Source organism: Chlamydomonas reinhardtii, chromosome 16 (assembly GCF_000002595.2).
Source record: "Chlamydomonas reinhardtii strain CC-503 cw92 mt+ chromosome 16, whole genome shotgun sequence".
NCBI lineage: Eukaryota > Viridiplantae > Chlorophyta > Chlorophyceae > Chlamydomonadales > Chlamydomonadaceae > Chlamydomonas > Chlamydomonas reinhardtii.
In genome coordinates this window covers 4,222,668-4,244,319 of record NC_057019.1, presented here as the reverse complement: position 1 = coordinate 4,244,319, position 21,652 = coordinate 4,222,668, and the positions used below count along the sequence as shown (strand labels likewise).

The following is a 21,652-nucleotide window of genomic DNA, read 5'->3' as shown; positions in this document are numbered from 1 at the left end:
CAATTAGTGTATTATACGTGGTGCCATAGCAGCGCCTACAATGCAGCGGCGTCACACGCGTCACCCCCGAAAAAAGTCCCGAAACAAGCGCTCCGAATGCACGCTGCGGCGCCGGGCCCGAAGCGGTGGTCTTCCCCGGCCGGGCCCAAGAACTCCCGCCAGCAGATGCCATTCCCCTCGGTCGCAAAACTCGCAAATTTCATGAAGCAAGGACCCTACCAAACATGCGCCCATCGGCCGTGGAACGATGGCCTCAAATTCAATCACTACAGCCCCGTACCCCTGCCTGCTACCCTCACCCTAACCTGCCGGCATCCTGATCTGCGCATACTACGGTATGTGCGAAGGTGTAGAGGTACACACGGAAGTGCGCGCTCTCCTGTTCTCCTAAAAATGGAGCGCGAACCACGCGCAGCAACACTTGAAAATGCTTTAACCGCCACGCCCTGCATGCGCATACAGCCTCACACAGCCATACGCATAACCCATTTCCATCACCCCTACCATTGCATAGCTGCACCTCTGCAATCCAAGCACAGCTGTACAGGCCCAGGAGATGCTCAGGGCTCACAGTTTCAACTACAAACCCCTTAGAGAGCGTAACCCTTACAGCCCCGCTCCCTCGTGCGCCGCCGCACTGCCGCACGCACAGCGCTGCTGGCCTATCCGTCAATGCGCGTTGGCGGGCGTGCGACTCCGGTTGGCGCTGGTGTTTGCGGAGCCGCCACCGAAGAAGCCCACAATGCCGCCGCTCCTGGTTGCAGCCGGCACCCCCGAGTCGCGCCGGTACAGCACCCGCATGTCGTCACCAACCACGCCCGACCCAGATCGCACGGCGGCGCCGTTGCCGTTGGCCACCGCCACCACGCCCACGCCGCGCGTCGCCACCGCCAGGCCCGCACCGTCGCTCATGACGTCTCCATCCTCGCTGGGCAGCTCGGTGATGCGTCCCACCGCCGGCGCCGCGTCGCCGCTGCTCATGCCCTCCAGCAGCGTGCGCAGCCCCGGGTTGCCGTCAGCGATCTCAGGCGGCGTGGCCTGCACGTACATCTTGAGCCGGCTGTTGTCCACGCCCACGCGCCGCGTCACGTCCGCCACTGCCGCGCACAGCAGGTAGATGCCCTCGTTGGCGCGCTGCACGCCCGTGGACATGATGTTGATGGTGTGGTCCATCTGGCCCACGCGCGCTTCGATGGTGTTGCTGATGTCGCGGATGTCGTCGACGTTGACGCTCACCGCGCCCAGCTTCTCGTCCATCTGCTGCTGCGCCGCCATCATCTGCTGCTGCTGCGCGCCCACGGCGCCGATGCGCGCCATGAACTCGTCCTTCTGCTTGCGCATCTCCTCCCACAGCTGAGTCATGCTGGTGGAGACCAGCTCGCGGAACTGCTGCAGCGACTTGTTGGTGACCATGAAGAAGTCCGACACGCTAATACCGCGCCAGCGGATATAGATGTAGCCGGCGCCGGCGGCCAGCGCCGTGGGCAGGATGAGCACCGACCAACCGCCGCGGCCTGCGCGGGCGAAGGGAGAAAGGGCGCACGGGCGCAGAGGGCAGGGCAGTGCGGCTGAGTGAGATGCAGCGTGTGTGGAGGCGGCGCGGCGCAGACCAAGGGCGGGGCGGAGCGCAGGAGCGCGCTAAAGGTTAACCAGGTTATCATCGGGTGGGGCGCATAGTGCTGGTTGACGTGGCTGTGACGCCAGTGTGTGTCGCGTGACGCAGTTACTCCCCAGCAAACTGTAATGTATGCTTACATCTCTGCACGGCAATCTCAAATGCTTATACCCAACCTCTTGCGCTGCCGGTTGACACCCAAGCACGTGGCGTGGCTGCGTGCAACACCCTTCCATGGCCCTGCCGCCCCTCCCTCCCAACTGCTCGCGCGCGTACCGGTGTGGATGACGGTGTATCCTTGGCCGCCTTTCTGGCCCCGGACCACGTCTGAGAGTAGCTTGTGTAGGCGGTCTACCTCGCCTTGAAGCACCGAAAGCTGCATCAGGGCAGGACACAATCGCGTTGGCGATGACCGCTCGAACGAAACAGTGGGCGACCGCTCCTGGGTCGGCGGCACTACGCGCACGAGGCCTGTGAGACGGCGGAAACCTACCTCGCTGCCTCCTCGCCCGCTGGGGGACGGGCTGTATCCGGTGTCGTTGCCGAGCGACTTAAGAGCCGATGCAACCAACGCAGAGGGCGCGTCAATGCCGACCTTCTGCGCCTGGGTGGCGGCATAGCCCGCAAAGAGCATGCCACCCAGCGCGGTCGGCCACGAAGGCATCGTGCCAAGCGCTGCGCTACGCCAAAAAGAGGCGAGGCCGGTGGTTTTGGGCGCCTAGGCCTCTCACGAGGCGCACTACCCACGTGTCAGGGCCCTATTATAACGCCTAGTTCGACTATAAAACAGTTGCAGTTGCGTAGGCGTGGGCGTTGCAATTCCACTCGTAAGCGTCTGAACGATACCGATGCCTTGGTATTGACAGACCTAATTGTGATGAGCAGTATACAATAAACCCTGGCACAGGAAAGCAGGCAGGACAAAGGTCTCGAGCCCTGGGAGAGCAGCACGCGGGATGAGTCGGAACTTTCGATTAACTCTTTCAGCGCTACCCGTTTCTGGTTTCACCCATCGGTGTTTTAGTATGATTTATAATCTGCAATGCTAGAAAACCAACGATGAACGCCACCGGTGAAGCGGGGACCGCCCTCCTCACGGACAACCCGATATTGCAAGCACCAAGCCCCACTGATGTGCTACCGATTCAAGTGCAACTGGTCGGACTGGTGGCCTTGGGTGTGTGCGCCCTGGCGTTCGTAACACAAATCTCGCTCTTTGTTGTCCGCATCGTTCGCGCCACGTCTATCTTCAACTATGTGACCTTCTGCCACGACTCCAAGGTGTGGACCCCTGACTGCACGCGGAGGAGTCGGTCCGGGCAGAGGGGGGCGGCTTGGGAAAGGCGTGGGGAGGGAGCCATGCACACACAGGGGGTGGTTATAGGCGTGGCACGCAGGCGCACGGCCTTGCTGACCGTACCCCTTGCGCACGCCCCACACACGTCCCTGCCCCGCCGCCCACCTCCCTCTCAATCGCCTGCTCGCGCCTCCACCCATCGCCCACCAGGAAATCCTTATTGTGGACTGCACGCACCCGCACGCAAAGACGCTGAGCCACCACAAGAACGTGCGCAACCCCAAGGGGCTGCGGGCGGCGGACACGTCGACGGGCCTGGTGCTGAACGCTGTCAAGGCCGGACCCTGGAGCGCCGGCCAGCCGTACGAGTGGTGTCAGCTGCCGCGTGTGTCTACCAACCACTTTGATGTGGACAGGTGGGGCCGTGGTGTGTGTGAGCAGGGTGTGTGGGCTGGGTGTGTGGGCAGGGTGTTTGGGCATGGGGTGTGGGCAGTGGATGGGCAGGGACGGGGGAGCTGGCGCGGCGGGCTTGGTCGCGGGGCGAGGAGGGGTTATGTGCCCGGTTCCAACGAACATTCCCATCATCATCAGAATGGGGTGGGGAGGCGTAAGGAAGGGTTTGTGTGCCTCCGAGCGCAGCGATGGCGGATGGGTGGACTCTGTTGCAGCAGGGGCTATGCAACTTGAGAACTAGGGACGCGTCAGGCCTTGCGGTGTGAGCCACTGAACGGAACGCGGCGTTGACGATGCTGCTCCTGTGTGCCTGGCTCCCCGCAGCTTCCTGTCTGCGTGGTGCTACATCAACCGGTCACTGGCGCTGCAGCATGAGTCGGGTGAGCGCGGCTTTTGCATGGGAGCGCTTGGGCCCATCACGGTCTCCTGTCATTGGCGGCACTGGACCCGAGCAGGGAGTGGGAGCAATGGGTGCTGCAGGTGCCTGGAGGCGGGGGGAATGGCTGCCGCGGCAGTGATGCGCACCAGCACACGCGAACGCAAACAGCCGCGGGCATGATTGCTTGCCATCTAGGACTCCACTCCAGATAAACGCACCCACACCAGTCTCGAGCCCCGTCTTCCAGTCTTCCCCTCCTGTATGCTAGCTCAACCCCGTCCTATCCCCTCTGCTCCCCACAGTCCTGCGGCACATGGCGCGCATCGGCGACTTCCGAGAGGCCTTCCTGTCGCCGGAGCTGGTGTCCACACACGGCGCAGAGGACGGCATCGTCAACGTCAGGTGCGGGCGGCATGGCGCTGCTGGCGGCACCCACGTGCTGCGTCGCCACCGAATAGACCGCAAAATATAGTGCTGAATTAATACTAGTAGAACGCCGGTAGTTATTTCACAGGTCGACCCGACCGACCGTGCCAAGCAGGCCGGACACATCCCCCCGCATTCCCCGGTCGCCAAGCCGTCTAGCAGCTAGTCGCGAAGTAGTACACGCAAATCCAGCAAGTCTACGGTTGGGGGGTGTACTACATCATGAACCCTGTCATAACCCCAGTCTCATTTTACCCCTTTCCCAGCCCGGCGTCATACCCGTGTGCGCCGGCAGGCTGCATAGCCGTATGGCCATGTGCGCGATCGTCACTATTAAAGCAGCGCCTCAACGCGCTCCAACGCGATCTGCTGTGCGGCATCCAAGTCAAGCGCCCCCAACTACTCCCGTACACTAGTACCCCACTCGCTGCTCTTTCCCGCCGTCCTTCGAACCCCTCTGCTTCCGTCCGCTTACCCCCTGCTTGCCCTCTGCTTAACCGGTGCCCCCCCCCCTCTGGACGTCGGCACTTCACTTCATATTTGATACACACCATCCCATGGATGGCTACCCCCCCCCCCCGCCCTGCAGGGACGCCTTCACGGCTCTCAAGCTGGTGTGCTGGCTCAACAGCGTGGAGCGCAACCGGTTCTCGGCGCCCTACGAAGCCAAGGATTGCGACGCCAAGTTCGCGTTCTTCCTTCCGCGGTTCGCAGCCGTGCTGGCAAACCCCGAGAGCGTGTGGCAGGTGTGTACGGGGCATGCGCGCGGGATACACGTGTGTGCGGCGTGGTGTTTGGTGTTGCTTGCGAGCATTGTATGCGTGGCATGGAACAAAAGGAACGGCGGTATGCGTCGCGGGGGGGGGGGGCGCGGTTTGGAGTTGTGTTCGGGAGAAGGCGTGACAAGCGTGTCGCATGGTGTAAGGCTCTGTTGTCCGGTCCACGGTCACTGTCGCTCACCTAGTCACCTGCCTCGCCGCGTGCCGGCCTGTTGCTGCGCAGGAGTGGCAGGACGAGTACAAGGAGGTGAGGCTGGAGCGCGCTGGGGTTGTGTGGCGTACGTGTGTTTGTGCAGTGCTGCACCGTGGCATGCTCACGTGTTTTCTATCGCCGCCGCCGCCAGGGCCCCCCCCCCCACTCAGACACTCAGCCGTGCCGACGCCCCGCACACCCCGCAAACACACCGCGCCTGCCCCCTGGGTTCGGTTTAGTTTGGGCTGGTATCTACAACCCACCCACCCACGCCTGCAAACTTCCAGCCAGCCAGCAACTTGTCGGTACAGTAACTCCGGCGTTCGACCAGCCATGCACTCCTGCTCTGCCGCTGCAAACTGTTTGCTGTCTGCTTGGGGTACGGGCGTCAGCTGCACCCTATGGGACCTCGCCAACCTGCCTGAACCCTGTCCCATCACACACCCACCCACGCCTGCTGTCTACTTCGCTACACTTCTCTGTACCCATTCTTGCAACGCCACCCACCCACCCATGCGCTGTCAGGTCGTGAGCGGCTTCGACGTGCTCACTGGCGAGCCGCCCTCCGTAGAGCGACACACGTCGGTGGGGCTGGCGGTGCTGCGGGCGCCCGAGCCCTCCCTGCACTACTACGCCCTCTTCAGCCACACGGTCGGGTACGACACCGTGCTCACCATGTACGACGGCCAGCGGTACGGTGAGTGCGCTGGCCGCCGCGTCGGTCATACCGTGTAACATGTTCGATGCGATGCCGCATTTTGGGGGAAGGGGCATTAGGGGGAGGCGGGGAAGCCTGACGACTGGGGTGTGGGGTGGGCACTAGCAGACCCGTGCACAAGTGGTTGAGGGTGGCACACGGCCAGCAGGAGGGGCGCCGGTTGGTGCGGTCCTTGCTGAGCCTCATCCTGCTACAGCCGCCCATGCACCTCATCCTGCTACAGCCGCCACAGCCGCCCTGACCTTGTCAGCCTCCTGCCCCTGCTGCTGCCCCTGCTGCTGCCACTGCTGCCACTGTCGCTCGTGCTGCTGCCCCCGCAGAGCTGGAGTCCAAGTACACGCAGTTCGTGACCACTGCCAGTCGCCCGGTGTGGCCGCGCATCGACATGGCGCCGCTGGCCCGAGTGCTCAACCGCATGGACGCAGGGGGTGAGAGGCCGGCGGCACAGGGGGCAGGGCGTGGGGGCAGTCGCGGCCGTTCATTGAACACACACACACACACACACACACGCGCGTAATGTTTTCCTTGTGCTCTATAACACACACACACACACACACACACACACACACACACACACACACACACACACACACACACACACACACACACACACACCAAACACGCACAACATTAAAGTCATGCCATCACCCCATCACCCCCACCCCCATCGATTCTGTACCTTGTCATGAGTGTAACCCACCGCCGCCGCCACCACCGCCACCACCACGACCCCTCTGACGCAGTGTTGGACCCGCAGTTCCAGTGGTCCACCAGCCGCTTCACAGACACGGGGCCCGTGCTGCGGATCGAGGACACCGCCCGCCCGCTGAGCAAGGCGCAGCGCTACGGCCACCCCTACGCCCGGCCGCTGCACGCCAGCGCCGTGCCGCCGCCCGTGGTGGTGGCGCTGGTCGTCAGCTTCCTGGAGTACGGCATGCAGGTGCGGGGGGAGTACGTGGGGCAGGACACGGGGAAAGGCGGGTGTATGTGTGTGTGTGTGTGTGTGTGTGTGTGTGTGTGTGTGTGTTTACGTGTGTGGGTGTGTGTTGCGTGAAGGGAAGGAAGGGCAGAGGCCGGCTAGAAGGGCTGGTTCCAGCAGTGGGGCCAGGGAATGGTACGGCGCAGGCGACGGCGGACATGGAGCGGGGGTCCCCACGGGCGTGGACGTGTGCTCCTGCTTGGCCCAGCCCCAACCCCCAGCCCCAACTCATATCTGTATGCTGGGTCTCGGTCGTGTTGGCTGTCCTTCATTCCTGCCGCAGGGACTGAAGCCCAAGCGGGGCGGCTGGAGCTGGGACGAGCTGCAATCGCTCAATGCGGGCATCCCCTGGCAGGTGCGAAGCATTACAGACGAGGGTGGCGGAAGCGTGCGGACGGCGGGAGCAGGCGTAGTGGACTGTCCTCGGCGTGCACGGAGTGTGCACGTGATAGCACCCGCCGCCCCCCCCCCGTCCCGTGGGGCTCAACACGCCCCCTGCAGCCGCCCTCCGAGTTAACTGCCGACCTCTCATGCGCCCGCCCGACATGCCGCGCCGCCTGCTCCTCAACCCCCCACAGACCTGGGAGGACACGGTCCTTGCGCAGTGGCATCGCGGAGAGCTCGACCCCTCCAACCCCACCCCGCATCACCCAGCCGCCGCCGCCACCAACGGCCAGCACCCGCACCACCCGCACCACCACGCCGCGCCGCCCCCGCCCGGCTCACACCACCTGTCCAGCCAGCCCTCCAGCGGCGGCGCGCTGCCGCCGCTCTACTCCCCAAGCGGCTCCTTCTCCGGCGGGGCCGGTGGGCCGGGCCTGGGCCCCAGCCGGCAGGGCTCGTTGTCGGCGACGAGTTCGCTGGGCCCGGCGGCAGTAGCGGCAATAGCAGCGGCAGGAGGGGGCGCGGGCGGTCTGGCGCTGCCGCGTGTGGGTGCGGCCATGACTTCGGGCGGCGAGTTCTGGGAGCCGGTGTTGAGCGAGCCATCAGCCATCATGTCCATGGTGAGGTGCTGTGCAGCACGTGTGTGTGTGTGTGGGGGGGGAGTTGAGGAGTCGAGCGGCGGGCATGGAGGTTGGGAGCGGGCTTGTGGCGCATGTTGAAGCGCCTGCATACGGTTGCGGCAGGGCAGGGAGCAGTCTGCAGTGGGTGGGCCGCCGCCTTCCCAGGCACTGCAGCAAGAGCCCCATGCCAGGCCACGGAGCCACCCCGCCTGCCCCCGCGCCGCCTGTGTATGACACGCCGCCGCCGCCGCCATGGCCTAACTAGTCATGCCTGGAACCCCATCCCACCCCATCCCGCCCCGTCCCGCCCCATTCGGGCGCTGCCCCGCCGCAGGACGACGTGCGCGCCCTGGCGGCGGCGGTGCCGGCCCGCCTGGCCCAGAGCAAGTGGCAGCTGCTGTACGGCAGCTCCAGGGACGGCATCAGCCTGCGGACACTGTACCGCAAGGTGCGGGGAGGATTGGGGTGTGGCACGCGTGTCTCCCTAATCCCGTCCCCGCGCGGGTGTGGCAAGTGCATGTGGCGGCAGCGCACGCGCCCTTATCTCCACTCCGCACCTCGCACGCCACACTCCCCCGCGCCAACCTTGCCCCGCCTCGCTTTCCCCTTGACACACACGCGCACACGCACCGCATGGCACACACGATCCTGTGTCTTTACTGTATCCTAACACACGCACGCACACAAACACAATCATACGGTACACACACGCAATTGTAATACACACAGGCGGCGGGCCGCGCGCCCACGCTGCTCATTGTGCGCGAGGCGGGCGGCATGGGCCACATCTTTGGCGCCTTCGCGGCGGAGGCCTGGAAGCCTGGGCCGCGCTTCTACGGCACAGGCGAGACGTTCGTGTTCATGCTGCAGCCGCACCGAGCCAAGTACGCCTGGCAGCGGCCGCGACAGGGCACCGGCGGCGGCGCCGCCATGGGCGGCGGCGCAACCGGCATGTTCACCCGCGTCAGCGGCGGCGGCGGCGGCGGCGCACCCAACCCGCCTGTGGGCGGTGGCGCCGTGCCGCCGCTGGCGGCGGCCGCCGCCCCGAACCACATGCCGCCTGCGGCGGCGGCGGCAGCCGCCGCCGTCGGCGGCGCCTCCGGCGGCGCCACCGGCGCCGGCAGCAGCAGCAGCATGGATTTCTTCCAGTTCTCCACGCACGACGGCCTTGGTGTGGGCGGGCAGGGCGCGTTCGCGCTGTGGCTGGACAACGAGCTGGTGGAGGGCGCCAGCTACGCCTGTGACACGTTCGGCAGCCCGCAGCTGAGCGCGAGGGAGGAGTTCAAGGTGGCGGCAGTGGAGCTGTGGCAGCTGTAGCCCGGGCGGGGGGTGGTGGTGCAAGGTTGTTTTTAGCAAAGCGGTACAGGATGCACTGAAGACTGCAGACGAAGTCGTGGAGGGGGGTGGAGGGGCAGGAGAGGCGGGGTGTACAGTGCGCGGGATGCAGGGGCTGGGGCTGGGGCGCGCGGGGTTCGGTGGAGTTGGGATGGAGTGGGATGGGGGAAGTGAGTGTGCGATGGGACAGTGCTAAGGAAGGTTGGTGAATTCCCGTAAGGTGCAGCTGACTCCCAGACCCCAGCACATGGCAAACAATTTGCAACGGCAGTGCATGAGCGCGTGGCTGATCGAAAGCCGGAGATTACTGTATCGCATGGGGGCAGTGAGTCTTATGTGTGGGTGAGCAGCTGTAGCGGCTGGCGGGGCGGTCCGGTGGGTTCACTGGGTTGTTTGGAATGTTGGGCGTGCAACGAGTATAATGGTACTGAGTAGACTAGCAGCAAGTACATGCGATACCTGCCTCTTCACCACAAAGTGAGGACAGGATCAAATGAGGACCGCTGGTCGCTCAGTGCTCGTATCTTCCATCTACACTGTAGAAATCTGCCCAAAATCCGCCGAAGGCGGAGAAAAAATTTTGGGTTTGGGTGCCACGCATCTACGCAGTGTAGACGGTTTTGGTCGGTTTGGGCGCAAAAATGGGGGAAGCGTAGACGTTTTGGGGGGCTTGGGGGCTTAAGTGTAGATGCCGCGGTCAGGGTCATCTACGCATGTGTAGATGCCGGGTGCCTGAGGGCATCTACAAGATACGAGCACTGTGGTCGCTGGTATGCAGAAATCGGCGACTGTAACAAGACTGGAATGCGCACGGGATGTCTGACATGGTCAGTGCAGACACAGTGACACACTGAAACGTTACAACGACGCTGCAGACCTGCAGTCATGTGTGTGTGTGCGCCTGGCTGCGCAGGACAAAGAGAACTGACGCCGTGAGAAGCCCGGCCAAGCCACCTACCCTGCTTACCACCGCTTAGCATAGTATCGCCCTCTTTTTTCGCTTGGCAGTTCCGGTGGTAGGCCGAAGCTCAGTCAACACGGCCCTCACAAGCTGAACTCATCACACTCACAAAGCCGCGTGTCCGTGCTCCTGCCCCTTGGCTAGGCAGGTGACCCGACAAAGCCGGCCTCGCATTAGTCGCATACCGCATCTGATGGGATGCTTAATGGCATGCCCCACGACACAAATACAAACAGGAAGACTAGAGGTAACCGTCTGGGTCTCTTGAAGCTCTCCTTCAGTTGCTCCAGCTAGTAATACACTGAGCACGAGAGCCGTGAGTACACGTACAGCCGCTGATCTGCAGCTCCTCTCCCACCGCGCTCCGCGCTTCACTACTCCTGGGGCTCCCAGAGGCCGTGCTCCCGATCCCCGCGGCCGCGAAGCGGCCCTTCCCAACCACCGCCGCCGCCGCCGCGGCACCGCTGCCCTTGCCTCCACCCATCGACTTCTTCAGCCCCCCTGCTCCTCCCATTCCTAGCGGCGAGCCCGCCCCGTTCCTTGCCGCGCCCACCAATGGCGATCCCGGCCCCGTGAACGCAGAGCCGCGCTCCAGCGGCGTCAGCGGCGCCACATCCACACCCGACGCCGACGTTGCCGCCGCGTCTGGATCCAGAGGCTCCAGGCCATCAGCCATGAGACGCATGCTGTGGCTGCCGCGATGCAGAGCCGCCACCAGTCGTATCACCGCCGCCTGCAGCTGGCCCAGCAGGGCGGGGCAGGCGATGATAGTGTTCGCGTTGCGGTCCAGCGCCGCGCGCACCCTGTGAGGCGGTGGGGTGGGGCATGGGGCTACGAGGGTCGAGAGATGTGCGTGGACGGGAAAGGCAGCCGAGCCGGAGAATCGAGGCGGTGACTGTCGTGCAGGAGTGTGGAGGGCCTTGCTAGCAGCGCAGGTGCTAAACATGAGCTCTAAGTATGCGATGTAGAACTTGATCCCATCAACAACGGCACGCCAATCGCCGCCACAAGCCGCCGCCGTCGCACCTGCCCGCTGCCATCATGTCGCCAGCCGCCTTCTTGACCAGGTGATCGTTCTCGGAGAAGAGCATCTCCGCCTCAGAGATCAGACCAGACACATCGGACGACAGCGCCGGCAGACCAGACCACGCCGCCCGGCCGGCCGCCACCGCCACCTCCAGCGCGTCATGTACCGCTCGATGCTGCACAGGGCACAGGGGCACAGAGCAGAGGCGGGGGGTTAGCCAGATGCATGCGCGCATCAAACGCCGGCGCCACGGCAGGTTACCTGCACATTGGCACCTGGGAGACACGCCGCCGCACACCAGCAGGGATACATCAGTGGCGGCACCGACCCATGCAGCAGTACACACCCACGCCATACATACGGCACTCACGTGAGGTGGCAAGTCCGGGAAGGCCACGCCCTCCACTCGCGGCGTAATGCCCCAGTCCCAGCTCCAATCGCGACCCGACCCCAGAGCCTCCACTCCGCCTCCTGCTCCAGTGCCGCAACCGACGACGCTCCCGGGCACTCCGCTGAGGCTGCCGCCCATGCCATTCCACGTCCTCCCGAAACCGCCGCCGCCGCCGCCAATCGCCCCCGGCCACCCTGCTGCGCTGCCCGATTCCGACTTCACCACAACGCGCGCATCCACGTCAACCAGCTCACACACCGGCATGGCCGCCGCGGCCGGCGACAGCAGCAGCGGCGCCGGCCGCAGCGTCGTCGCCGGCGGCGCGTCCCTGACCTTCTTGCTGCCGAAGGCTGAGCTGAAGCTGCGACTGGACGAGGCACGGCTTGGCGGCGCCTTCGCCGCGGCTGCGGCCGCGGCTGCGACGGCGGCGGCTTCGCTGCCACCCGTGGCGTCACTGGCAGCCTGCCTGGAAGTACGGACCGTCGCCTCCAGCACCAGCTTGACTCCCCGCACGGCAGCGGCGGTGAGCGGCTCGACGCGTCTGGGCGCCGTGGCCGCCGTAGCGGCGGCGGCGGTGGACTCCACACCGCCACTGCCAACGCAACTGACGCCGCCGGTGCCGCCACCGCCGACTGCGGCGCACTTGGCTAAGCGGAAAAGGGCGTGGTTAGCGCCCCCCACGGCCCGCCGCAGCGCCGCTGCGGCCTCCTCCGACTGGACCGCAGCGCTGACGCCGTGCACACTCGGCGAGCCTCCTGCAGCGGGACCCCCATCCGGACTCGCAACGGGGGCAGCTCCTCCGCTGCTGCTCGGACCTCGCCCGCTGGTGCCGGCGGCAAAGATGCTGGCACCGGCGCCGGTTCCGCTCGCTGGCGATGGCGGCGCGCCGCCAATACTGCTGCGCGCCAAAGGACTGGCGTCGTTAAACCGGTGGCTCATTGCTGCCGGAATCACTGCGTGTGCTGCGGCATATGTGATGCTACCCACGGAACGAGCCACTGAGACGAAGCCGCTAGCAAGCGCCGCGAAGTTGCCGGCGGGGCTGTGCGGCGTCGGAGGCAGCGCGGCGTCGGCCGCAGCCGCGGCGGCGGCTGCGCCATCACGGGCCGGCCAGACCGCCCAGGCGCTCTCGCTCTCCCCGTCTCAGCCGCTCCCCCCGACTCACCACACCGGTGTGGGCAGCAGCAGGCGATACACGGCCACCGCGCACTCCACCGCCGTCAACACACGCGACTGCTGCCGCTGCTGCTTTGAAGCCGCCATGAAGGCACCGCCGCCGCCGCCGCCACCCACATGAAGATGCCCGATGCTGCCACCGACGCCGCCACTGCCCGGCAACCCAAGCCTGCCACTGCTGGCAGTGGCGGTGTCGGCGCCGCCTGCCGCCAACCCCGCCGCGCCGCCGCCAACCACCACCGCGCCACTGCTTCTGCTAGTTAGGCCTGGTAGCCAGCTGGCTATGGCGCTGTTGATGCCGCGTGTCGCATCGCCGCCGCCGCCACTGCCCAGCACGGACGCCAGGCTGCCTCTGCCTCCGCTGCCACCGCCGCCGAGCACCACCGCCTGCTGCTGCAACAGCCGCGCCCGGAACACAGCCATCACAAGCACCTGCAGACATGACCGGTCGCTGGAGGATCGAACTGCGTCCGGGTGGCTGGTGTCATCCGGTGTCATCCGCCCTGTTCTCTTTCACGCCCATGAACACACATGGTATCACCTGCGATCCCGCCCCCGAGCCTGGCAGCCTGCCCGGCCCCGCACCTTCATGGCTGCGCCGCACAGCCGCGCCACCGAGTCCGCCAGCACGACCAGCAACAGCACGTCGACAACCTGCGCGCGCGTGTGCGTGTGCGTGTGCGTGTGTGTGTGTGTGTGCGTGTGCGTGTGCGTGTGTGCGTGTGTGCGTGCGTGTGTGTGTGTGTGTGTGTGTGTGCATGTACGGGCTAGTACCAGACCCAGCAAGTGTCCGAGCGGCAACTGCGGGACATCTGACGGCGGCGGACGTGACGACAGCACACGTGCGTGCCGTACGCGGCCCGCACCGTACACACAAAGCCATCAGTCCGCGGCGCCTTCACTCCTAGGCAGGAACGCAAGCACACCGCCCCGCCCCGCCACTTACCCTGCTCAGTGGCACGGTCCGCAGTGAGAGTGCCCGCCACACCGCGTCCGGCGGCTGCGGCCCCTCCGGCCGCCCCTCGCCTCCACCCCCTGCTGCTCCTGCCGCGTCGCTGGCCGCTGCCCCGCTGCCCCACGGCCCTACGCCTGACAGCAGCACCAGCGCCGGCGCCGCCACCACCACCGCCGCCAGCCGCACGCAGGCTGCCGGGCCGAATTCCCGCCTCAGCGCGAGGACGCGGCGGAGGGCGGTGTTGGCGCGCTGCAGCATGCCGCCCATGAACACGATGAGCAGAAGCGCTGCGGGAGGGAGGAGATGGCAGGCGGGCCGGCCGGGGGAACGGGGAGCGGGTGGGCGGGCGTTAGGCAGGTATGGAGAGCGCGTGCGGCTGTTGCGCAGTTTGTGCGGTATGCCCGGTGCGTGGGCGCTAGGGCCAGTGCTGTTGTTGGTGTTGATGGGAGCCCGGCAGCCCGCTACAGTACGGTAGGCAGCCGCGTAGCCGCACGCACGCCACCTGGAGCCCCAGTGCCCAGTCTGTCAGTGCCCCGGACCCGTCACTCACGCAGCCACCTTCGGACCAGGAACATCCAGGTCAGCAGCATGAGGTAGGGCACCAGCTCGGCAAGCCAGGCAGCGACCTCTTGCAGCCGGGCAGGCCCGAAACAGGTGATGCCGTTCACATGAAAACAGGTGTAAGGGGTGTAACTTGTTGGGCCATGCCAACGATCGGATGGTAAGGCTGGTCTGTCGCGGCCCACACACATCCCACACGCGGCTTACAGATATGTCCACCGACCCATCGCCGGATGTAAGACGATGCTGCTCCGCCGCGGCGGGCACGGAGGACGCATCCTCATCGTCTTCCGCGCCGGTCCCGCCACCGCCGCTGCGCCCGCTCAGCACTGCGGCCGCAGCAGCGTGCGCTGCGGCAGCGGCTTGCGTCCTCCGACTGAGGTTGCCGAGCAGGAGCGAGGAAGCGATGGAGCGGGCGCTAAATTCGCCCGCGGCGCCGCTGCCGCTAGCTGCGCTTCGAAGCCTTGCAGGTTGCTTGTGCCGACGGCTCCGGCGAGGGCCGCGGACTCAACGCGCCCACGGATCCCTCAAGACGCCCGAGATCGACTTCTGCCGCCACGTTGTGTTCTACTCTGGGCTGGCCAGACTCGCTGGCATCGACTGGCGCATGCTGGTTGGGCTTGTTTGTAGTATTGCAAAGCAGGCCGATAATGCCCTCCCAGTTAATATTCGTCACGTTCTCTTGCTCTGACTCCCGGCGGGCAGACATTTGTGGACCTACGGCCCTGAGTAGGGCTGGATGCAAAATTTACAGGAAGCCGTTAATCAGTACCAACCTACACATCATGCTCATATTTAATCCGGTCAATGTGAACAGCAGGTTGGAGTAAAGCAGCAGAGCGCGACAAGTCCGCCGAACATCAGAACATGCGGCGGAACGCTGCTGGACATTGGTCTTATCAATCATACAGTATAGGGTAATGACATGTAAAAGCTGGATTATGTTCGAGTCATGCCATGTCTGGGCACGTGTCGGGCCCCCGCCCCACGGTTTGACACGCGTGTCAGGGCCGGCCACGCAGTAATAGGGTCTCCGGGTCTCCTCGCGCAGTGCGATACCGCCCCTGCAACCATTGTGTGCATCAAGCTAGTGAAGTTGAAGTCTGCTATCTTGCAGTATCCTCTCAGAATTACATATCATAAAAATATCACTTCGGTGCAAATGTGCAAACAATGAACTAACCTCGCGCGCGCGCCGAGCATGCAATCAAGTGATGAAGATTCGCGCCGTGCGTGGGTCACAACGCAGGACTGGGGAGGGGTTCCTCAGGCGGGGTTCAAGCTGCCCATACTAATGAAGCAGCAGGGCGGGTGCGTGAGGCAAGTACGTAGGGATATATATGAAGGGGAAAGCGTAGGCAAGCAAAGTGCGTGGGCGGGGCGAAGCCTGCCTCCGTGGGTCACACAGGCGAAATGGTTTCGTGTTCTCCGACATGCTGCTGTCCGCGACCTTCTGCCTTGGCTTTAGGCTTTGTAAGCAAGCCTCTACGTTGCGCGGCTGAATACCCGGCCTTCCCAGTTCGACAAGTGACGCACCGCCGTTGCTACATGCAGCGCGCAAGGTCCAAAGGTCCAGAGCAAATATTCTTGCGCGCAAAAGAGGCTGCAGCGGCCGGCAATAAGAGCAGCAGAGCTCCGCAGTGGCCAAACGCCTGTTGCAGCGGAAACGGGGACCCGGAACGCTTTCAAGCCCTGCTGCCTCTTCGCTAAATTCAAGAGATACGCAGCAGCGTAAGCAGAAGGTACGTTGGAGCATGCATGCGCGCGCGGCCAAGGAACCCAGTTCCGTCCCGGAGATGGGGCCCGAGAGCTCGGCTAAAAGCCTGTGGCGAAGGCTCGCCTGGCCACAAAGCTCTTGCCAAGCTTATACACAATAGTGACTGCATACCTAGCTTGCTTGCGCCAGGCCACCTAGGGGCTAACTCAGCGCTAAAGGCTTCACCGGTCCTTGTTTCGCTCGGCGGGGTCCTCGCCTGGCCTGCTTGCGCCTGAAACAAGGTTGCCGTAAGCAACCAAAGGGTTTGCTCCTAGCATTTTAGAAGAGAGCGCAGCGCCGGTGAGTGTTCCGGGTGGTTCCTTCGCTCCAGGCCGCGGACCCTGCTGTTTGGCTTCTTTTGGCGGCTTTGAAGGAGTCTCGCAGCCTGCAAGGGCATGCATGTGCTCTCTGAAGCTTGCTTGTGATCTTGAAACTGGGTGAAGCGCATACTCGGCGCACAACATGCGTTGACCAATTCCTGATCGGCCAAAATACTTTGCCCGCCGCGCGCGTGCAGGCATCCTCCCGGCTACACGGGAGACGGATGTCTGCCGATGGTGGAACTGCTGGCTATGGCCTGGTGAGCTATGTACATGCGTGCGTGGTTCGCCGGGAAGTGCGCATTGAGCGAGGGCGGTTCCTCGAAGTCGCATTCGGGAAGCGCTGCCAAGCTCATTTTGAAGGCCATACAGCTTTGAGCTGTTGGTGGTCCTCGGGGATGCACATAGTGCTAGGACTGTTGGCAGCTGCGAGACTCGAACATACATGTGGCATCTCGCTTGCGCTCGGGCGCGATATGTAAGCGGCTGCTGTAGGCTTACGGTACTGCATTGAGACTGTGATTAGGTTGGGCGGCTCCGGGCAGGGATCACGCATGCCCTGCGTGCGGTTTGTGCGGCGGGCGGCGTTCGGATTAATTAGTTCGCCGCGCCCTGCCGTCGGTTGTCGCCCCAGGGGTGCCCTCCCGGCCATAGCCCCATCCCCTTCCAAGCCCTGCCATCTCTGTCCGTAATGCTGAGTTCATCGCCTTGCATCCTGCAGACTGCCAATGCTGCTGGTGTGATGGAGCTGCCAGCACGGTCGCCGCCCGCTGCTGCTTCCCCAACACATCCGGAGCTGGGAAGCGCTGCCGCAAGCACCACACCCGAGCCATCGGTGAGTGCAGGGCTTGCAGACCTGCATTTGGCAGCAGCGTCATCAAAAATCGCGAGAGGCTTCTCAGGCGTTTGTCGCGTGCGTACGTGTGAAGCAAAACGCCGCAAGTGATCCACGTACGTCAAGGTAGTCAAGGACACAACGTAGCTGGGTTCACCAGCAGTTCCGGTGCCTCCAGATCGCTTATATATGATACTGCAATCCTGAATTTCAGGTCGAAGGTTTTGGAGGACGACATGGCTTTGGGGAGGACGACGACCTCCAACAACTCCAGATGTTCCAGCCGGACACCGTCGAGCTGTCCCCGTGGAAGACGGGCGGCACCTCCTGGATGGGTAGTCCCCGAGCGACAACAACACCTGCTGGGGCGGCGGCTTCGGGGCCCTTCTACCAAAACACCGTGGCAATGGATGACAGCATCCTTTGCGGATGCAACAGTAGTGGCATCCTGCTAGGATCCCCGCCCTTTGCCAGCCCGCTGGTGGAGTACCTTCCGGTGGCGCCCGCCAGCCCGACGCGGCCCACTCTCGATGGCGAGGGCCTGCTGACGACTGACACTGCTGGCGACGCGCCGTCCCCGATTGCGTTCCGCTGGCGGCGGTCCTGTGCCGACGGCATGGCTGTGGCGCTGCCAATGTTGATGACTAGGCTCTCGCCGCCATCGACGAGCAAAGTCGTGGGACGCGGGCTGCTGGCGGCGGCGGGTGCCTCAGCGCCGGTACTGGGCTACTCCGCCAGCAGCAGCAGGCCGCCGGCGGCCGGCGCAACGAGCACTAGCAGCGTGGAAAGCAGCAGTGGAATGATGATGCCGATGCCGGCGGGCTTTATGGCCACGCCGCCGGCACTGCCGCCGCCGGCGCCATCGGCGGCGGGCGTTCAGGCCATCATGGGCCCTTCCGCTGCAGCAGTGGCTGCGGGCGTGCAGCCGACACGCCGCTCAACCCGCGCTAGGGTCATTCGTGACGCAGCCACTGGTGCCGCTGGCTGCGCCGCCACCGCCGGCGGCGCCGCTGCCCCCCAGCAGCAGCCCACGGCGGCCCGGCGGCGGTACAAGAAGGACGAGCCGCAGCGGCGGGTTGAGCAGCGTACCCCGCCGCTGCCGCCCGTGGCTCCGGCCACCATGGCAGCGGGGGCGGCAGCGGGACAGCAGCCACAGCAGGCCGGGTGCAAGCCTGCGGCTGCTGCGGCTGCTGTGGGCAGCAAGCGCAGCCGCGGCGCTGAAGGTGCGGCATTGGGGCCGGCGGCGGTGCGGCAGGAGGGTGGTGATGGTGTGCAGCCGGTGGCGAAGCGGCAAGCGGTGGCGCGGCACGCAACCACCGCCACCGCTGCGGCACCCGGACCCGCCGCGGCCGCATCCGCGGTGGCCGCGCTTCACCCCACCCAGCGGCGCCTGCTGCTGCAGGTGTGCGCAGCATTCGCACGCGTGCGCGGCGGGCTGGCCCCGGCGGTGGCGGCAGCGGTGCCGCCCACGCAGCAGCCGCCACATCCTCACCAGCACCAGCAACACCACCAGCACCGGCCGCTGCAGCTGGAGAACACCAACCGCATGACTCCTGGACACCAGCAGCAGCAGGCCACACCGGCGCAAGCGGCCGCGCGGGTTCCCGCAATGCCATGGCAGGCGCAGTCACAGGCGGCCCAGCAGCAGCACCAGCAGCAGCAGCAGGTGCTCCCGGCCTGCTGCCTTGAGGCAGCGCTGCAGCCGCAGCACCACCACCACCAGCTGCACCATCAACAGCTGCTGCTGCAGCATCATCGCAACCAGCATCAGCTGCACCAGCACCACCACCAGCAGCAGGCGGCCGCGCTGCCGCCGGTGCAAGCAGCGCCTGCGCAGGCGGTGCCGGCATTGTCGTCGCAGCAGCACTACTGGCAGGCGCAGGCGCAGGCCCAGGCCCAGGCGCAGGCGCAGGCGCAGGCGCAGGCGCAGGCGCAGGCGCAGGCGCAGGCGCAGGCGCAGGCGCAGGCGCAGGCGCAGGCGCAGGCGCAGGCGCAGGCCCAGGCGCGGGCGCAGGCGCAGGCGCAGGCGCAGGCGCAGGCGCAGGCGCAGGCGCAGGCGCAGGCGCAGGCGCAGGCGCAGGCGCAGGCCCAGGCGCAGGTGCAGGCGCAGGCGCAGCAGGGGCAGGCGCAGGCGCAGGCCCGGGCGCAGGCCCAGGCCCAGGCGCAGGCGCAGGCGCAGGCGCAGGCCCACGCGCAGGCCCACGCGCAGGCGCAGGCGCAGGCACAGGCGCAGGCGCAGGCGCAGGCGCAGGCGCAGGCGCAGGCGCAGGCGCAGGCGCAGGCGCAGGCGCAGGGGCAGGCGCAGGCGCAGGCGCAGGCGCAGGCGCAGGCGCAGGCGCAGGCGCAGGCGCAGGCGCAGGCGCAGGCGCAGGCGCAGGCGCAGGCGCAGGCGCAGGCGCAGGCGCAGGCGCAGGCGCAGGCGCAGGCGCAGGGGCAGGGGCAGGGGCAGGCCCAGGCGCCGCCGCCGCCGCCGCAGCAGCAGCAGCAGCAGCAGCAGCAGCAGGCGGGCTCGGCTGGCCGTGCGCTGCCACAGCAGCAGCCTCAGGTGTCCCAGCAACTTCACGGGCATTACTACCAGCAGCACCAGCAGCTGCTGTGGGACGGCATAAACAGCAGCGTGCCCGCTACTGGTTACCACCACCAGCACCACCACGACCACCACCACCACCAGCAGCAGCAGCAGCAGGCCGCACCGGCGCAAGTGGCTGTGCAGATGCAGTCAATGCCATGGCAGCATACGCACTGGCAAGCGCATGCATACTGGCAGCACGTGCAGTGGCACCGGCATCAGGCGCAGTGGCAGGCGCACGCGCGGCGGCAGGCGCAGTGGCAGCAGTGGCACGCGCAGCAGCACCCGCAGGCGGGCGCGAACCACGTGCCACAGCAGCAGCCTCAGCAGCAGCACAGCCAGCAGGCCTACATGGCATGCCCTGTGCCGGCGGCACCACCGCTGGAGCAGCAGTGGTGCGAGGGCGCTCATGGCGTTTGGTGCGCGATGCCCGCCATCCCAGCACCTGCCTACAACGGCGGGAACAACCAGCAGCAGTAGCAGGCAGCCGTGCCGCTTGTGATGTATGTTCTCTAGACGGGTTCCGGGGCATGAGGTCTGGCGGCAGACCCCAAAGCCACGCACATTCTGCTGCTAGACTACTACGACCGCCTACTACTACTACTAGACGGGTTTCGGGGCATGGGGTCTGGCAGATAGACCCCATAGCCACGCACATTCATTTAGCTCCTAGGGGCTTGGGTGCAGTAAGCGTACATATGACGTACCAGTATGCTACTGCACGCTACAGTTATGAAGCAGGCTGGGAAACGCCTGCGATCGATCAGAGCGCGGCTGCTGTCCACGGCGTACGTGGATATATACGGCCATTAGCGGTTGCAGTGTCACAGAATAGTGCGCTGTAATGACGTGCGTGCTGCAGCAGTACGATATTCTCCCTTAAGGCTTGCTTGCGATTACGCACTGCTGGACGGTGTGAGCGTGTACGTGCGCTTGCTTGCTTGCGGCGGCGGCCGTTTGCAATGCAGCAGTGAATGAGTCCTCTGTTTTGTTTGTATGCGACTGCGCACATGTGATGCCCCCTTGATTGCTAGCTACTCGGGCAAAAGGATACCGCAGTGCCTCGTATGACTTGCTTGCTTGGTTGATTGTTCTTCATGCGTACGTACTTACGGTGCTGCAAAAGGGCGCCGGGCGGGGTTGGTCTTACTCACTCGGGGAAAGCCGCTCATCCGAATCTGGTCCGAAGTTGGTCCGAAGATCTGTCCGAAACCTGATCCGAAGCCTGGTCGTACTTCAAGTGACGTAGGCCGAATGCCAGGGTCGTATGTCTGATAGATATGTGTCTCAGCAGGGGATCGGGAGACAAATGGTAGAGATGAAGGGAAAGGAGAATGGATGGGGATGATAGGCAATCAATCGGTTACTTGATTGGCAAAGATGATAGGGCTTTGCCCACACCACACCGTCACAAGCGTAGGGATCGTTGACTCCATCCCTTCATCAGCCGTCACCATAATCAATTCCTTCTTGCTCTTGTTCTTGTTTGTTGATATACGTGCGTGTAGGTTGCGGTGCGACACCGGATTGAGGATCGGGCCTGCGCTAGCTTGCATCGGGCGCGTGCATGCATACACGTGCCGACTACGTGCGTGACGGAGCTCGTGCGGTGTGTGGCTTTGACTGTGCGTGATGAGGAGCATGAGGGTGGGGGTGTGATAGTGGCCCAGGCCCGAGTCACGCGGCAACAGCCGCCAAGCTGTGATACGTTGTAACATCAACATTATCCACCGTACGTACGTAACACCATCATGAGCGGAGTGACGTGGGGCCGCCGCGCAAGGGGATCGGTCACCGTACTCCATTCCATCCTGTGTTTGCAGCAGACTGGCCCAGAGCCATCTATTAGGCGCGGTGACACACGACAGCTACAGGCCCACGCGGCTTGTCCAAGCTGGTCCAAGCAATCCCCTTAGCTTCAGT

At 64.9% G+C, this 21,652-nt stretch overlaps 6 protein-coding genes across 7 annotated transcripts; 3 read left to right on the top strand and 3 right to left on the bottom strand.

The window, feature by feature from the left end:
* CHLRE_16g668350v5 (uncharacterized protein) lies at positions 1-2,508 on the bottom strand. Its single transcript, XM_001692080.2, has 3 exons — positions 2,109-2,508; positions 1,892-1,991; positions 1-1,514 (listed from the first exon to the last, which is right to left on the bottom strand). The coding sequence occupies exons 1-3, from the start codon at positions 2,277-2,279 to the stop codon at positions 670-672; spliced, it is 1,116 nt and encodes a 371-aa protein (XP_001692132.1). The 5' UTR covers positions 2,280-2,508; the 3' UTR covers positions 1-669.
* Positions 2,509-2,614: 106 nt separating this feature from the next.
* Positions 2,615-9,984, top strand: CHLRE_16g668400v5 (uncharacterized protein). Its single transcript, XM_043071104.1, has 13 exons — positions 2,615-2,896; positions 3,123-3,328; positions 3,690-3,745; positions 4,047-4,146; positions 4,760-4,916; positions 5,173-5,196; positions 5,668-5,839; positions 6,181-6,288; positions 6,604-6,800; positions 7,123-7,194; positions 7,418-7,843; positions 8,178-8,291; positions 8,573-9,984. The coding sequence occupies exons 1-13, from the start codon at positions 2,675-2,677 to the stop codon at positions 9,158-9,160; spliced, it is 2,442 nt and encodes an 813-aa protein (XP_042915841.1). The 5' UTR covers positions 2,615-2,674; the 3' UTR covers positions 9,161-9,984.
* Positions 9,985-10,024: 40 nt separating this feature from the next.
* Positions 10,025-12,574, bottom strand: CHLRE_16g668450v5 (uncharacterized protein). Its single transcript, XM_043071105.1, has 3 exons — positions 11,537-12,574; positions 11,166-11,341; positions 10,025-10,942 (listed from the first exon to the last, which is right to left on the bottom strand). The coding sequence occupies exons 1-3, from the start codon at positions 12,494-12,496 to the stop codon at positions 10,417-10,419; spliced, it is 1,662 nt and encodes a 553-aa protein (XP_042915840.1). The 5' UTR covers positions 12,497-12,574; the 3' UTR covers positions 10,025-10,416.
* A 68-nt stretch (positions 12,575-12,642) lies between these two features.
* CHLRE_16g668451v5 (uncharacterized protein) lies at positions 12,643-15,154 on the bottom strand. Of its 2 annotated transcripts, XM_043071106.1 has the most exons (5): positions 14,457-15,154; positions 14,239-14,316; positions 13,680-13,975; positions 13,319-13,387; positions 12,643-13,165 (listed from the first exon to the last, which is right to left on the bottom strand). In XM_043071106.1, the coding sequence occupies exons 2-5, from the start codon at positions 14,276-14,278 to the stop codon at positions 12,719-12,721; spliced, it is 852 nt and encodes a 283-aa protein (XP_042915838.1). In that variant the 5' UTR covers positions 14,279-14,316; positions 14,457-15,154; the 3' UTR covers positions 12,643-12,718. The 2 variants fall into 2 exon arrangements, with proteins under 2 accessions (XP_042915838.1, XP_042915839.1); XM_043071107.1 differs by having other exon boundaries at positions 14,239-15,034.
* A 200-nt stretch (positions 15,155-15,354) lies between these two features.
* CHLRE_16g668502v5 (uncharacterized protein) lies at positions 15,355-16,819 on the top strand. Its single transcript, XM_043071110.1, has 2 exons — positions 15,355-15,560; positions 15,658-16,819. The coding sequence occupies exons 1-2, from the start codon at positions 15,451-15,453 to the stop codon at positions 15,749-15,751; spliced, it is 204 nt and encodes a 67-aa protein (XP_042915836.1). The 5' UTR covers positions 15,355-15,450; the 3' UTR covers positions 15,752-16,819.
* CHLRE_16g668500v5 (uncharacterized protein) lies at positions 15,755-21,456 on the top strand. Its single transcript, XM_043071109.1, has 3 exons — positions 15,755-16,585; positions 17,047-17,160; positions 17,375-21,456. Exons 1-3 carry the CDS (start codon positions 16,550-16,552, stop codon positions 20,207-20,209), a joined length of 2,985 nt encoding a protein of 994 aa, XP_042915837.1. The 5' UTR covers positions 15,755-16,549; the 3' UTR covers positions 20,210-21,456.
* Positions 21,457-21,652: the final 196 nt, after the last annotated feature.

Coding starts and splice junctions, on each gene's coding strand:
- CHLRE_16g668350v5 (XM_001692080.2), bottom strand. CDS start 2,279: ATGCCTTCGTGGCCGACCGCGCTGGGTGGCATGCTCTTTGCGGGCTAT. Junction 1,992..2,108: donor GCGGGCGAGGAGGCAGCGAG/GTAGGTTTCCGC, acceptor GCCCTGATGCAG/CTTTCGGTGCTTCAAGGCGA. Junction 1,515..1,891: donor ATACACCGTCATCCACACCG/GTACGCGCGCGA, acceptor TCGCCCGCGCAG/GCCGCGGCGGTTGGTCGGTG.
- CHLRE_16g668400v5 (XM_043071104.1), top strand. CDS start 2,675: ATGAACGCCACCGGTGAAGCGGGGACCGCCCTCCTCACGGACAACCCG. Junction 4,147..4,759: donor GACGGCATCGTCAACGTCAG/GTGCGGGCGGCA, acceptor CCCGCCCTGCAG/GGACGCCTTCACGGCTCTCA. Junction 4,917..5,172: donor ACCCCGAGAGCGTGTGGCAG/GTGTGTACGGGG, acceptor GTTGCTGCGCAG/GAGTGGCAGGACGAGTACAA.
- CHLRE_16g668450v5 (XM_043071105.1), bottom strand. CDS start 12,496: ATGAGCCACCGGTTTAACGACGCCAGTCCTTTGGCGCGCAGCAGTATT. Junction 11,342..11,536: donor TCCCGGACTTGCCACCTCAC/GTGAGTGCCGTA, acceptor TGCCCTGTGCAG/CATCGAGCGGTACATGACGC. Junction 10,943..11,165: donor GACATGATGGCAGCGGGCAG/GTGCGACGGCGG, acceptor ACCGCCTCACAG/GGTGCGCGCGGCGCTGGACC.
- CHLRE_16g668451v5 (XM_043071106.1), bottom strand. CDS start 14,278: ATGCTGCTGACCTGGATGTTCCTGGTCCGAAGGTGGCTGC. Junction 13,976..14,238: donor CCTGGTCCGAAGGTGGCTGC/GTGAGTGACGGG, acceptor TCCCTCCCGCAG/CGCTTCTGCTCATCGTGTTC. Junction 13,166..13,318: donor TGTGCGGCGCAGCCATGAAG/GTGCGGGGCCGG, acceptor TCATGTCTGCAG/GTGCTTGTGATGGCTGTGTT.
- CHLRE_16g668502v5 (XM_043071110.1), top strand. CDS start 15,451: ATGCAATCAAGTGATGAAGATTCGCGCCGTGCGTGGGTCACAACGCAG. Junction 15,561..15,657: donor CTAATGAAGCAGCAGGGCGG/GTGCGTGAGGCA, acceptor TGGGTCACACAG/GCGAAATGGTTTCGTGTTCT.
- CHLRE_16g668500v5 (XM_043071109.1), top strand. CDS start 16,550: ATGTCTGCCGATGGTGGAACTGCTGGCTATGGCCTG. Junction 16,586..17,046: donor GAACTGCTGGCTATGGCCTG/GTGAGCTATGTA, acceptor TGCATCCTGCAG/ACTGCCAATGCTGCTGGTGT. Junction 17,161..17,374: donor GCACCACACCCGAGCCATCG/GTGAGTGCAGGG, acceptor CCTGAATTTCAG/GTCGAAGGTTTTGGAGGACG.